Here is a 14,251-nt window from a genome sequence, read left to right on the forward strand (position 1 = left end):
CTTGACCTTGTGATCCACCCGCCTCGGCCTCCCAAAGTGCTGGGATTACAGGCTTGAGCCACCACGCCCGGCCTAACTTTTTTTTTTTGAGACAGAGTTTCCCTGTTGTTTTCCATGTTGGAGTGCAATGGCTCACTGCAACCTCTGCCACCCAGGTTCAAGCAATTCTTCTGCCTCAGCCTCCCGAGTAGCTGGGATTACAGGCATGCACCACCACACCTGGCTAATTTTGCATTTTTAGTAGAGACGGGGGTTTCACCAAGTTAGTCAGGCTGGTCTCGAACGCCCGATCTCAGGTGAGCCACCCATCTCGGCCTCCCAGAGCGCTGGGATTACAGGCGCGAGCCACTGCGCCCAGCTAATTTTTTGTATTTTTAGTAGAGATGAGGTTTCACCGTATTGGCCAGGCTGGTCTCAAACTCCTGACCTCAGGTGATCCACCTGTCTTGGCCTCCCAAAGTGCTGGGATTACAGGCATGAGCCACCGGCTGTATTTCTATTTTATAATTTAACTATCTGAAACTTGGAAAGTTTAAGAAACATCCCATGGTCACGAGTCTAGTAAAAGATAAAAGATTAAGGTGAATTAAAAAGGTAAGAGTCTGTCTGTTGCTCAATGTGTGTTGTGTTCTTTCTGGGGCAGCAATAGAAATTTCTGTGATAATAGTCTATTTCTCTGTTACCAATACAGTCCCCACAATATGGTGGTTATTGCACACATTACATGAAACTAGTATGACAGAGAAACTAAAAAAAAAAATTTTTTTTTGAGACAGGTCTTGCTATCTGTTGCCCAAGCTGCAGTGGAGTGGCATAATCATAGGTCACTGCAGCCTTGAACTCCTGGGTTCAAACAATCCTCTCACCTTAGCCTTCTGAGTAACTACAAGTAGCTTAAATTTAAAAATTTGAAGAAATTTCTAAAAGAATTTTTGTAGAGATAGGGTCTCATTATATTGCCAAGGCTGGTCTTGAGAGATCTCAAGAGAGATCCCCCCGCCTAGGCCTTCCAAAGGGCTAGGATAATAGGCATGAGCCACTGTGCCTGCCCCAGGAACTTACTTTTTAGTTACATTTAATTTTAATTTAAAGTTAAATAGCCACATGTAGCTAGCAGCAGCTGTACTGGACAGCACAGCTGTAGGACGTCACACTGCCTTGCCTATAAATGCTTAAGCTACTGTGATCTCATGTATAGGACATCTGGGTATCAAAGACAGAAAATGTAAAAGAGTAGTTGAAGGAAAAAATACATTTTATTCAAAGCAAAGTCACTTAAACTGTAGTATTTAAAGGGAAATAGACGTAAAAGTTAAAAGACTCATACATTTAGGTAAGAAAAATTTCCTTTAGAAAATTTCTATTGGCCGTTTCACTTAAGGATTATTAATGTATTGGAGGTGTTGATTTTGTTGTTGTTGTTGTTGTTGTTGTTAAACTATTTTTTCATTTTAATGTTACCATTTTCTTCAAAGTTACTGCAAATCAAGGCAGTGTTGATTATAAGGGACATAGCAATCTGAAAAAAGGGGGAAAAAAGTGTGCCCAGAACTGTATTGTTCACTTTGGGAGGCCAAGGCTGACAGATCACCTGATTCTAGGAGTTCAAGAACAGCCTGGCCAATGTGGCGAAATCCCATCTTCACTAAAAATACAAAAATTAGCCAGGCATGGTGGTACAGATCTGTAATCCCAGCTATTCGGGAGGCTGAGACATGAAAATTGCTTGAACCTGGGAGGTGGAGGTTGCAGTGAGCTGGATTGCACCACTGCACTCCTGCCTTGGCAACAGAACAAGACCTTGCCTCAAAAAAAAACAAAGAAAAGGCCAGGTGCGGTGGCTAACACCTGTAATCCCAGCACTTTGGGAGGCTGAGGTGGGTGTGGGTCACCTGAGGTCAAGAGTTTAAGACCAGCCTGGCCAACATGGTGAAACCCTGTCTCTACTAAAAATACAAAATTATCTGGGCGTGTTGGCACATGCCTGTGATCCCAGCTACTCAGGAGGCTGAGACAGGAGAATCACTTGAACCCAGGAGGCAGAGGTTGTGATGAGCCAAGATGGAGCCCTTGCACCCCAGCCTGGGCAAAAAGAGCAAAACTCTGTTTCAAAAAGCATTGTTACTGTGTGTTTCAGTTCTCTAGGCATTTTCCAACCTAGGGAAATTCCTCAAATAGAAAGGACAGAGGAAAATGTCTACAATCAAACTAACGAACCAGTCTTTTTGGATTTCTGCTTTCAGGTGCCTCCTGCCTCCCGTTACTTTGTTTTCCGCGAATGACTTTAGAGCTGAATGTTTACAGACAGGAGTGTTTAATCTCCGTAATTAGTAAGCAGAGTATGTCTCCCCCAAACAGCAATCTACAAATGATAAAAAGGTATCTACTTAACACAGCTCTAGATGACAAGCCCGTTTTTGTCTGACTTCTGGATTTAGTGGTTTGAGTCCTCTCCCAGTCCTGGTGACTTGAAAATAAAATCTCTTTTCAGCAGACTAGCTTTTCACACTTGGTTAGTTCTTTCTTTTTTGGTGACCAGTTTACCTAGACCTTTTTTTTTTTTTTTTTTTTTTTTTTTTACAACTAAATATAACATCATTGTCCTGTGGAAACCCTTTTGTTTATACTGGATCAAGGAGGTGTCTCCAGGTGTTACGAGCCAGATAGGGCATATGGCTGTCCCTCATTTCTCTGTGTGCCTGCCTGCAGAACACCAAATTACAAACGTGGGCCCTGCAATCAAGTTGCACGGACCCTCTCTCCTCCTGACCATGCAAAAATTACTTAGCATTTTTTGGCCTCAGTCTCTTCCTCTATAAAATAGTGGTAAAAATAGTTTCTACCTGATAATACTGTTATGATAATTAAATGAAGTAATCCAAGAAAAGGCTTAACAGAGTTTGTGGCACATGGTGTACTCAATAGTTGTCATTGATTTTTTTTTTCTATTTATATCTCTACATGTTGGCAATTTTAACAAGTAATTTTATTTTTTTTTTTTCTGTTCCAGGGTTCACATGCAGGATATGCAGGTTTGTTACACAGTTAAACATGTGCCACGGTGGTTTGCTGCACCTAGGTATTAAACTCGGTATCCATTAGCTCTTTTTTCTAATGCTTCCCCCCACTCCCCCCCATCTCTGATTGTTATTATTATTTTATAACCATAATCGCCATCTTCACCAGACTCTAATATGACTTTTTTCTGCAATAAAGAATGTGCTCAGTCTGGTGCAGTGGCTCATGCCTGTAATCCAAGCACTTTGCAAGGCTGAGGCAGGCAGAGCACAGGTCAGGAGTTAAAGACCAGGCTGGCCAATATGGTAAAACCCCATCTCTACTAAAAACACAAACACATACAAAAATAGCCAGGCGTGGTGGCAGGTGCCCGTAGTCCCTGTTACTTGGGAGGCTGAGGCCGGAGAATCACTTGAACCTGGTAGGCAGAGGTTGCACTGAGCCGAGGTTGCTTCATTGCACTCCAGCCTGGGAGGCAGAGCAAGACTCCATCCCCCAAAAAAGAAAAAAAGAAATGTACTCCTCATTTTTATTATACCAAATATTTTATGGATTCTCCTCCGATGGGTGACTTTAATGTTTTTTTCTCTGCTTGAGTTTATTTATTAATCCACCTAACATTTGTTGAGGTCCCATCATGTACTATGTACCATATTAGACACAGGGAACCCAAAAATAAGTGAGACATAAATGCTTTCTTCCAGGTATTCATGTTTACTGGAGAAGATGATGCAGAAACAGGTAACAAATCTGGTATTTATTCAAAGAGGTCACTTTCCAGTAGGTCTAGTATTATCAAAATAACTTCCAGCAGGGATCAGCTGAAACTGGATACCAAAGGGTTGCTTCTTGTTTTCTGGTGTGGGGAGGGGAGGGTGGGTGTTAATAATAGGTTAGAGGCCGGGCGCGGTGGCTCAAGCCTGTAATCCCAGCACTTTGGGAGTCCGAGGCGGGTGGATCACGAGGTCGAGAGATCGAGACCATCCTGGTCAACATGGTGAAACCCCGTCTCTACTAAAAATACAAAAAAACTAGCTGGGCGTGGTGGCGCATGCCTGTAATCCCAGCTACTCAGGAGGCTGAGGCAGGAGAATTGTCTGAGCCCAGGAGGCGGAGGTTGCGGTGAGCCGAGATCGCACCATTGCACTCCAGCCTGGGTAACAAGAGCAAAACTCCGTCTCAAAAAAAAAAAAAAAAAAATAATAATAATAATAATAATAGGTTAGATATATCAGGCATTCCATCTGCTGGAGTTCACCTCGTTTAATAAGGTCATTCATACCTAAGTGTAAATGAATTGTTTCTTATTTGAGATAATGATTTATCTGAATAATGTTTAATTTAGTTTTTTTTCAGATATGGGATCTCATTCTGTTGCCCAGGCTGGATTTTAGTTCACTGCAGCCTCAAACACCTGGGCTCAAGTGATTCTCTTGCCTTAGCCTCATAAATCTCTGGGATTACATGCATGAGCCACGGCGCCCAGCCTATCTCAACAATTTTGAGAGTGAAAACTTTGGTTTGAGGGTGATTTGGTGCCTAATGCATTTGAGACAGGGAAGACCTGGTGGTTTGAACACAGTGGCACTTCTGGAAAATCAGAAGGCCCACTGAAGGACTGGGCATGTGTGGAAAAAAATCAGAACACTCAACTTCTGGTCCGTTTGAGAATTGTGATCATTTACTGTCTTCGTATTTTTCATCTGTAAAATAGGGAGAGACAGGAGAAGAGACGCTGCTGGACTGGAGAGATGTGCTCACGGGTTCATAGCATTATGCCTGTGAGAGGAGGCTTCTGGATCATCCAATCCAACGTGCTCATTTCATAAGCGAGCAACTTGCTACTTATATGAAATAACCTGTTCAAGGACATACTGCTTGCTATTTAAAGAACCAGCAAGTTACTACACTTCCAAGATTGTGTTTATCTCTAAGGTACCATTTGGTTCTATATCTAGTTTATAAGATTATATTTTTATACATATGTACTACACTGTCTAGTATTGTAAAATTATATTTTTACATATATGTACAATAGTATTGTAAAATTAAATTTTTACCTATATGCAAAATCATGCAGAATCATGACCTTGAGACTTTAAGTATATTCTAAATTATGCCCACTACAGTTTTAACATTAAATGTATTTTATTGTAGTCTAATTATTTGAAAATGATATTGGAGGTACAACGTGTGTGTCCCAGGCCCATTAGCCCATTATTATGCATTGAGGTTACCTTATTTGTGTTATCCACGTAATTATGTAACAGTGGTCACTAGCCTTCCTTGAGCTGTCCCCAGTTATTTCTGAGGATTTCTCTGGTTCTTCCTCTCTGACTTCTCACCTTACTGCTACAATGCTGTATCTGCTGCTACTGACTATCATGGATCATGAGATGGTTGCTCTGCTAGGCACACCCATTTCCATGACTGATGCTCTCTGGAGAGGGGACACCCCTTGGAGAGGAGACCTTGCTTTCCTAGAGGCTAAGGACTGTATTCGTTTTTTGGGGAGAGTGGAGGTCTTCATTATCCTTGTTCTAGATATTGGCTACAACAGAAACCACTTGTCTTTCTGTGCTCTTTTTGCTTCCATTGTTCCTACTGACACCACGAACCCTGGCCATGCGTTGGAACCAGAGCCCCAAGCTCTCTCTGCCCCAGAGAGAGATGGAGACAATTTCAACCATGCGGAACTCTTATGGGGATTAGAGATGATGTATATAAATGCCTGGCAGGTATGCAGTAAATGAAAACTCTTTTTATTTTAGGTTTCTTTACCACTGAGGTAAGAGCACTGCTAGGTAGCTGGGTTGATGCATTTGGATGTCATTGTCTTCAATTTTCAGTGTTTGCTTTTTGCTTCAGGTGTGCTTGGCGTGTGGTGAATTAGCCAAAAGGTGATCATGAGGGAAGGAAGGAGTTTATTCATTCACTCATTAATTCATTTGTTCATTCAGCAAACATGCAGGCTAGAACATGCTCCTAGAACAAACACCTGTGACTGGATAATTTATAAACAAAAGAAACTTATTTCTTACAGTTCTGGAATCTGAGAAGTCCAAGACCAAGGTACCAGCAAATTCTGTGTTTGGTGTGTTTAAGATGGCGCCTTGTTGCTGTGCCTCGCATGGCAGGAGGGATGAACACTGTGTCCTCAAATGGTAGAAGAGACAGAAGGGCAACAGGCATTGTGACGCTCCCTTCAACTTTTTTTCTTTTTTTTGAGATGGGATCCTGCTATGTTGCCCTGGCCAGAGTGTAGTGACTGGTCACAAGTGTGATCATAGCCCACTATAGCCTCGAACTCTCAGCCCCAAGCGATCCTCCCACTTCAGCCTCCCAAGTAGCTGGAACCATGGGTACACACTGGCTCCAACCTCTTTTATAAGAGCACTAATCCATTTATGAGGGCAGGGCTGTGATGACTTCATTACTTCCCAAAAGACCTCACGTCTTAATACTAGCACACTGGGTATAGGCTTCCAACGTATGAATTTTGGAGGGACACAGACGTTCACACCATAGCAATAGGTGAGAGAGACAGGACGACACAAATTGCAGCAATACAAAACTGTAAATAAAGTTCTTCTGAGGTTCAGAGGGAAAGATATTACTCCTGGCTAGAAAGATGGTAACAACTAATATTAATATAGCAATTTCAGAGCACTTCCACGTGCATTTTAGAATCTGATTCTCACAAAACCCCAGTGATTCAGGATCCTCACTTGTAGATGAAAGGAGGATACAGGGCAGATAAGTGACTTGCCTGGGCTTGATCTGATAGGATTCAGCCCTGGGACCTGAGTTTTCAGATTCTGAAGATCCTTCCATAATACCATGCTGGGAAAGCTTCCTCGAGAAGGTGACCATGTGGGATGAGTATTAAAAGAGGTAGTGATGTTGACAGGCAGAGATAGGGGCACAGCCATCAGAGCAAGTCAAACAGCAAAGATGTAAAAACTGGAATGGTTAAGATGATATACTTGGGAAAAGGTGAGCAGAACGTGTTAGCTGAAGCATGAGCAATATGCAGGGGACCAGAAATAAGAAACGTGTCTTGCACTGTGGCTGTATCACATGTGATCTTAACCACTAGACAGTTTATTTATTTTAGTATTTAATTTTTTTTTTCTTTTTGAGATGGAGTTTCACTCTTGTTGCCCAGGCTAGAGTGCAGTAGCACGGTCTCGGCTCACTGCAACTTCTGCCTTCCAGGTTCAAGAGATTTTCCAACCTCAGCCTCCCAAGTAGCTGGGATTACAGGCATGTGCCACCAGGCCCAGCTTTTTGTATTTATTTATTTTTTTTTTTTAGTAGAGACGGTGCACCATATTAGTCAGGCTTGTCTTGAACTCCTGACCTCAGGTGATCCACCTGCCTTGGCCTCCCAAAGTGCTGAGATTATAGGCATGAGCTACCACGCCTGGCCCTAGACTGAGTTTGGAAATGATTTGACAGACAATGGCAGACAGTAAGGGTTTGCTGACTGGGAGCAGAGATGAAGTCGGGAAGAGCTGAAGTGAAATTGCTGTGGAGGAACTGGGGAGGCAAAGGGGCTGCTTAGGAGGCATTAAGGTAGTCTTGTGGGTGGCATGGAAAGAAGAGAGAGATGCCAGAAACACTGAGTGGTGAGTTGACATGGTGACTAGGTGAGGGAGTTGAGGGAAAGGCAAGAAGTAAAGATGGCTCTTAGCTTGGAGAGGTATTGACATAACCATTCTTGAAGCTTAACCCTTCAAGAATGGTTATGCCAATAACAGAGTGGCGAGTTTGCAGAAAGAAGCTGACTTAGGAGGCAAATCATTAACTTCTTTTCTGATCTATTATGCTTGCGTTGACTGACTGCGGGCATGAGTCCCGATGCTTTGGGAAGGCGGAGAGTGACTCAGAGGGTTTGACTGACCCCTGGGCTGAGGGTCCTTCCTTCCTGTCTGCCCACAGACCCCCTAGTTCTTCATACATCTGCCTGATGAATACAATGCTTGGTATATGGTAGACATTCACACTATATGTGGAAAATAAATCAATTTAAAAGAAGAGCTGTCCAAAGAAGTTTCAGGTCAAGGGTAATGATTAGAGTGAGGCAAAAGAGAAGGAGATAGTTGCTAACAATAAGAAGTACCAAATTTGAGTCCCCGGAGGTGGTCATTTCCCAGAGATTAAGGTCTCCAAGGTCTGGTGCAGGATATGCGTGGTAAGAAACTTGGTGAAGTTCTGTGGAGTCAGGGTGCCAAATGTGTGGGTGCTTAAGTTACCAGGGATACTGGCCAAGGGGAAAAAAATGCCTAAACTAGACCTGGGCCAAAGGGGGGGCCTGCTCTGGACTGGGCATAAAGAGAGATGGCAGAAGGCAACCTGAAAAGGGAATACCTACTAAATTGTAATATAGACTGAACAGCAGTCTGAAAATTTCTCTTCCATTTAGTCAAGGAGAATGGCAAACACACAAGTTCTCTTTCCTTAAAACCCAGAGTTGAGCTAATGTATTCTTTTTTTTTTTTTTTTGAGACCCAGTCTCCCACTTTCGCCCAGGCTAGAGTGCAATCGTGTAATTTTGGGTCACTGCAATCTCCACCTCCTGGGTTCAAGCAATTTTTCTGCCTCAACTTCCCAAGCAGCTGGGATTACAGGCATGAATCACCGTGCCTGGCTAATTTTACTATTTTTGTAGGAAAAGGGGTATCATCATGTGGGGCATGGTTGGCCAGGCTGGTGTCAAACTTCTGACCTCAGGTGATCTGCTAGCCTTGGCCTCCCAGAGCATTGGGATTACAGGGGTTACAGGTGTGAGCCACCGTGCCTGATCTGGCTAATGTATTCCTTCTAAAGTCATAGCTGGGGTATGTGTGTGTGCGTGTGCGTGTGCGTGTGCGTGTGCGTGTGTGTGTTCGCCTTCAAATGAGTGGTTAGACTAAGAGTAGGTTTTACAAACCGAGGACCTGATATTCTGAAGTGACTGAAACACTTTTAAGTCCATTAAAAAATGTGACTTAGCCGGGTGCGGTGGCTCAAGCCTGTAATCCCAGCACTTTGGGAGGCCGAGGCGGGTGGATCACGAGGTCAAGAGATCGAGACCATCTTGGTCAACATGGTGAAACCCCGTCTCTACTAAAAACACAAAAAATTAGCTGGGCGTGGTGGCGCGTGCCTGTAATCCTAGCTACTGAGGAGGCTGAGGCAGGAGAATTGCCTGAACCCAGGAGGTGGAGGTTGCGGTGAGCCGAGATCGCGCTATTGCACTCCAGCCCGCGTAACGAGAGCGAAACTCCGCCTCAAAAAAAAAAAAAAAAAAAAAAAAAAGTGACAACATTTAAAAACAAAGAGGAAAAGAATCTACCTTTTTGGTCTTCTTTGAAAAGTGGAATGTTCTGGCAACACTGGGCCACAGTCCAATATGAATAGAGTATCTGAAGCCTGTATTTATCAACAAGCCACACCCCACCACTCACAAGAGGAATGCCCCTGGACATAGCGTGGCCATCAAAGGCTTCTGAATTCCTGACTTCTGGGCCTCAGGCTCTTTAAGCTTCTTTTGCTTTAAAGATTGTCCTTCTTTTTTGCTCTCTCTCTCTCTCTCTCTTCTTTTTTTTTTAGGCAGAGTTTCACTCTTGTTACCCAGACTGGAGTGCAATGGCACAATCTCCGCTCACCATAACCTCTGCCGCCCAGGTTCAAGCGATTCCCCTGCCTCAGCCTCCTGCGTAGCTGGGATTACAGGCATGTGCCACCACACCGGGCTAATTTTGTATTTTTAGTAGAGATGGGGTTCTCCATGTTGGTCAGGCTGGTCTTGAACTCCCGACGTCTGGTGATCTGCCCTCCTCGGCTTCCCAAAGTGCTGCGGAGCCATCGTGCCCGGCTTTTTTTGATCTCTTCATGGTATATTCCTACCAACTTTTGACTTCATCAATTAAATTCTTAAGTACTAGATTACATACCTGTTCATGTCTGCCATAGATTCTGAAAATGAATTAACATACAAGCAAATGAGGCCCACCTGCTCCACAAAGCAGCTCTTTTTTTTTTTTTTTTTTTTTTTTTTTTTTTTTTTGAGACAGAGTCTCTCTATGTTGCCCAGGCTGGAGTGCAATGGCGTGGTCGTGGCTCACCGCAACCTCCGCCTCCCGGGTTCAAGCGATTCTCCTGCTTCCGCCTCTCGAGTAGCCGGGACTACAGGCGTGTGCCACCACGCCCGGCGAATTTTTGTATTTTCTATAGAGACGTGGTTTCACCATGTTGGCAAGGCTGGTCTCGAACTCTTGACCTCACGAACCGCCTGCTTCAAACTCCCAAAGTGCTGGGATTCCAGGCGTGAGCCACCGCGCCCGGCCAAAGCAGCTCTTTATTAGTGTAATTTATCCAAATTTCCCTCCATCATTCCTTCGATGACCTGGTAGGGAGTGGGAGTGCTACACCGGAGAGTCTGCGGCCCAGGGCTTGACTGCTGCCTGAGGGCTGAGATTACGTGTGGTGGTAGGAAAAGAAGAGTTGGGGGCATTGAAACACAGGAACTGCCAGAGTGAAGGTTGGAGAACCGAGCTTGGGAGGATGATGAAGAAACTGGGCGACACTAAAGTGTCGTTGTTGAACTGGCGTTCAAAAAGTATTTATTGAGTATCTACGACGCGCGAGGAATTGTTTTGACACTAGAGATTCTGCAGCAATTCAACGAAAGTACCTGCTCTCATTGAGCTGAATTCCCCGTGCGGGCAGCCAGGTAACGCACATAAACACTTACACTTGTATCACATAGATACATATGTACATGTCAGGTAGAAATAAATGCTATTTATGAAACTGAAGCAGAGCATGGGAACAGCGAATGAAAGTGGCTGCTATTTGAGGAGACCCCAAAAAAAACCGAGAGAGCGAAGCACCAGCAGTTCTCTGATTTTCTAGCTACAGGCAGCGAGGTGCGCTCCCTGGAAACCCCGCCCTCTTCCTCCTGATAGGGCGCAAAGTGCCAGGGAACCGCCTACCTCTTCCCCGCCCAGAGGCGGACTTGGGTCGGGGTGAGGGGCGGGGGGGGACTTCGCGCCCAGCATTATGAGCGCGCCGCGCAAACAGCCGCGCGTAGCGATCCCGGCATGCTCCTCGTCCTCCCCAGGCGAGTAGAATTGCTCGGGGCGGATCGTGGCATGCTGGGAACTGTAGTTGGCAACCACCGACCCGCCCCTGAGAGGCGGTGAAAGCCGCGAAGTCCCGCTCCATTTCTGGCACAGCACTTGCGGCAGCGAGAGGTTGTGGAGAGCTCTTGAAGGGAAGGAGGGCAGGGTCATCCCGAGAACGCCCAACTCGGTCGCCGCCCCCAGTCACGTGTCGCCAGCCTCCGCAGGCGCGCGCCTCTCAGAACCGTTCCCGCCCCACCCGGCCCGGCCATCGGCCCGCGCCTCCCCCGGCGCTACTGCCACCTCGCGCTCGGAGGCGTCACGGAACGTGCTCTCCTCTCCCCCCTCCTCCTTTCCCTCCAGCTCTCCCCGTCTTCCCCCTCCCGCGCCGAGACTCGCCGCCGCCGCCGCAGCCGCAGGAGTAGCCGCCGCCGGAGCCGCGCGCAGCCATGGCCGAGAACCCTAGCTTGGAGAACCACCGCATCAAGAGCTTCAAGAACAAGGGCCGCGATGTGGAAGTGAGTGTGCTTCCGCGGTCTGGGCCCGCCTGGTCGCGCCGGCCGGGCGACGCGGGGAGGGGCGGGGGGCTGGCGCCGGGCTGGTTCTTGGCAGCTTGTGGTCGGCCGGAGTTGGCCGCCGCCTCCCGTCACCGCGGCCCCGGGCTGGGCGGAGCGGGCGGCGGGACGCGGGCCGGGCTGCAGCCACCCTCCGGAGCTGCCGGCGCGGCGACCGGGAAATGCCGGGGTTTTCGGCCCCGTCACGCGGGCGCGGCCTCATGTCGGCGAGGAGGGGATGTGGAGCTGAGGCGGGGTCCGCGGGCGGTGGCCGCGCGGACGAACGGGGATGCTGCCGCCCCTGCCCGCCGACCGCACAGCCGAGGGGGCGGTTGCTGCTGGCGCCCGCCAGTGCAACCTTCGCCCGGCGCAGCCCCCTCGGTGCCTCCCGCGCATGGAACCTCGGCTCTGCCGGTCCCGGCTCCTACCTTCTGCGAGCCGGGCCTTGGCGGGCGGTGGCGGCCCGCAGAGGGGGGTGGGGACCAGCCGGGTAACTGACTTGTTTGAGGGTGATGGATGGGGGAGGGTAGGATGCGCCAGGACCATTTTCTTATATTCCAGTGCTCTTCTTTGGACTAGTCGTGCTGAGCTGTTCCAGCTCATACTCCTGCAACTGCTGGTATTTGGAGCGAGCTGAAGGTGGACAATAGTTTGCCATCTATTGTGTTCGGGCTTTGGAGGAGAGGTTGTTCCGACCTCCGCTCATAGGACTTATTTTCTTAGCCTTTCTTGGCGTGGTGTGTGCATAGGGTGATAATTTCTTTTGCAGGTTTTACTGAAACAAATTGGATACATAGGTTCATACGTCCTCTCACATATCTCTTGCTACAAGCTAGTAGAATTTCCAAGTGGTTGCAAAACTAAGCGTTCATCGTGGTCACTCAGTTCGTTGCTACTCAGCATGTTGCCATTGTCTCATTAAGGTGACATTAGCAGGTACTATTTGCAAACGGCTTATTGAGGCAGCGCTAGAGGTCTCTCTGCAGCTGCTGAAAGCAGTGAGTACATGCACAAACTTCACTGGGCCTGTGACCTTTGGATTTGTTAGGGGGAAAATGAAAGAAAAAGAAGGCTACAGCCTTCTTTTCTAATACTGGGTGACATGATATGCAGTTTTGTAATTTTTGCTGAGAGGCTAGTGTGATTAAGAGGTGAGTATTTTATCCTGTATTAAGGAAGGTGGTGGGTTATATATACCATTCAGCGTTCTATTTTGTAGAGAAACGAACTCAGGCTGTTTTTCAGAGCTACAAAATTACATACTGGTAGAAAAAAACCTAGGGAGATATCCGTGGAATTCCCATTTGAATGAGTCAAATAAAGATCATGTATTCTTTCCTGATCATGGTTAAATACTCTTTGTGAGAGACACATCTAAGCAAAAGCGAAACTTAGAAATAGGAACAAGAAATTTTGGAACTGCCTCCTGTCCACTTGATGATCAGTGTTAATTTTGAACTTTTCCCATTCTTGAGGTGTACCTCGTTTCAAATAAAAGTTTATTGAAAAATACTCATATTGTTTGTACATTAAAACGAATAACATTTTTTCTTCTCTTGGATATTGGTACAGGTTTTTGTTTCATTGTTTATCTCTGTTACTGTGTTCTGGTAACTCGGTGATACTTAGTAAGGACTCCTGCATATAATAGGTACACAATAAATATTTGCTGATGATAACAAGTAACCAGTGACTTTTAGATGCATGAAAAAGAGCATGGTTGCTAAGCCATTCAGCCTGGTATTGGTCACAACACTACATTTCTTGGGATTCTATAGGGTAACTTAAGACATGAAATAGACATTCAAATGATAGTTCTATTGTGGCAGACACTGTGTTAAGAGTTTCATGATACCTTATTTAATCCGTGTAACAAGTGTATGAGTTAGGTGTGGCGTTATCCCTACTTTACATGAGGAAAGTATTTTTTGAGACAGAGTCTTGCTCTGTTACTTAGGTTGGAGTACTCAGGCACTCATAGCTCAGCTGCAAGCTTAAACTTCTAGGCTCAAGGAATCTTCCCACTGTGGTCTCCCAAGTAGCTGGGACTGCAGGTGGACAGCACCACACCTGGCTAATTTTTAATCTTTTGTAGAGATGGGGTCTTGCTTTGTTGCCCAAGCTTGTCTTGAACCCCTGGGCTCCAGTGATTCCCTCACCCCAGCCTCCCAAATTGTTGGGACTACAGATGCCGAGCTGTCACACCCAGCTGGAACTTTAGATGCGAAACCTCAGTGTGCTTATGTAGCCTGTGCAAGTCACTCAGTGGATATGGCATTATTTATTCACTAATTGTCTATTCGGTATCTATCAATGTTAGGTCTTTGGGATAAGGGATAAGATGCAGTCTGTACCTCAAGGAATTTTCATTCAGTGGTGGTGATAATTACAATGCAGTGCAATTGTTACAGTGTAGTATTCCGAAAATGCGTGAGAGAAAACTACTTAGAGCTGAGCAGACAGGGAAGATACTCTGGTGGACTTTTAATGGATGGGAGTGAGGTGATTCTGAAGGATGAAAGAAAGGTGGCCTGGCAAAGGGCAGGAGAAGTGGGGTGGAAGAAAAGG

The 14,251-nt window shown here is 46.1% G+C and overlaps 1 protein-coding gene across 1 annotated transcript in view; it reads left to right on the plus strand.

Moving 5' to 3' along the window:
• The first annotated feature begins 11,321 nt into the window (after positions 1-11,321).
• KPNA3 (karyopherin subunit alpha 3) overlaps positions 11,322-14,251 on the plus strand; it is a 108,937-nt gene continuing 106,007 nt past the window's right edge. Inside the window, exon 1 of the mRNA XM_039473250.2 lies at positions 11,322-11,647. Coding sequence (XP_039329184.1) covers positions 11,579-11,647 — 69 coding nt within the window. The 5' untranslated portion in view covers positions 11,322-11,578. The remainder of the gene's footprint in view (positions 11,648-14,251) is intronic.

The sequence above is a fragment of the Saimiri boliviensis genome, chromosome 16 (assembly GCF_048565385.1).
Source record: "Saimiri boliviensis isolate mSaiBol1 chromosome 16, mSaiBol1.pri, whole genome shotgun sequence".
Classification (NCBI taxonomy): domain Eukaryota; kingdom Metazoa; phylum Chordata; class Mammalia; order Primates; family Cebidae; genus Saimiri; species Saimiri boliviensis.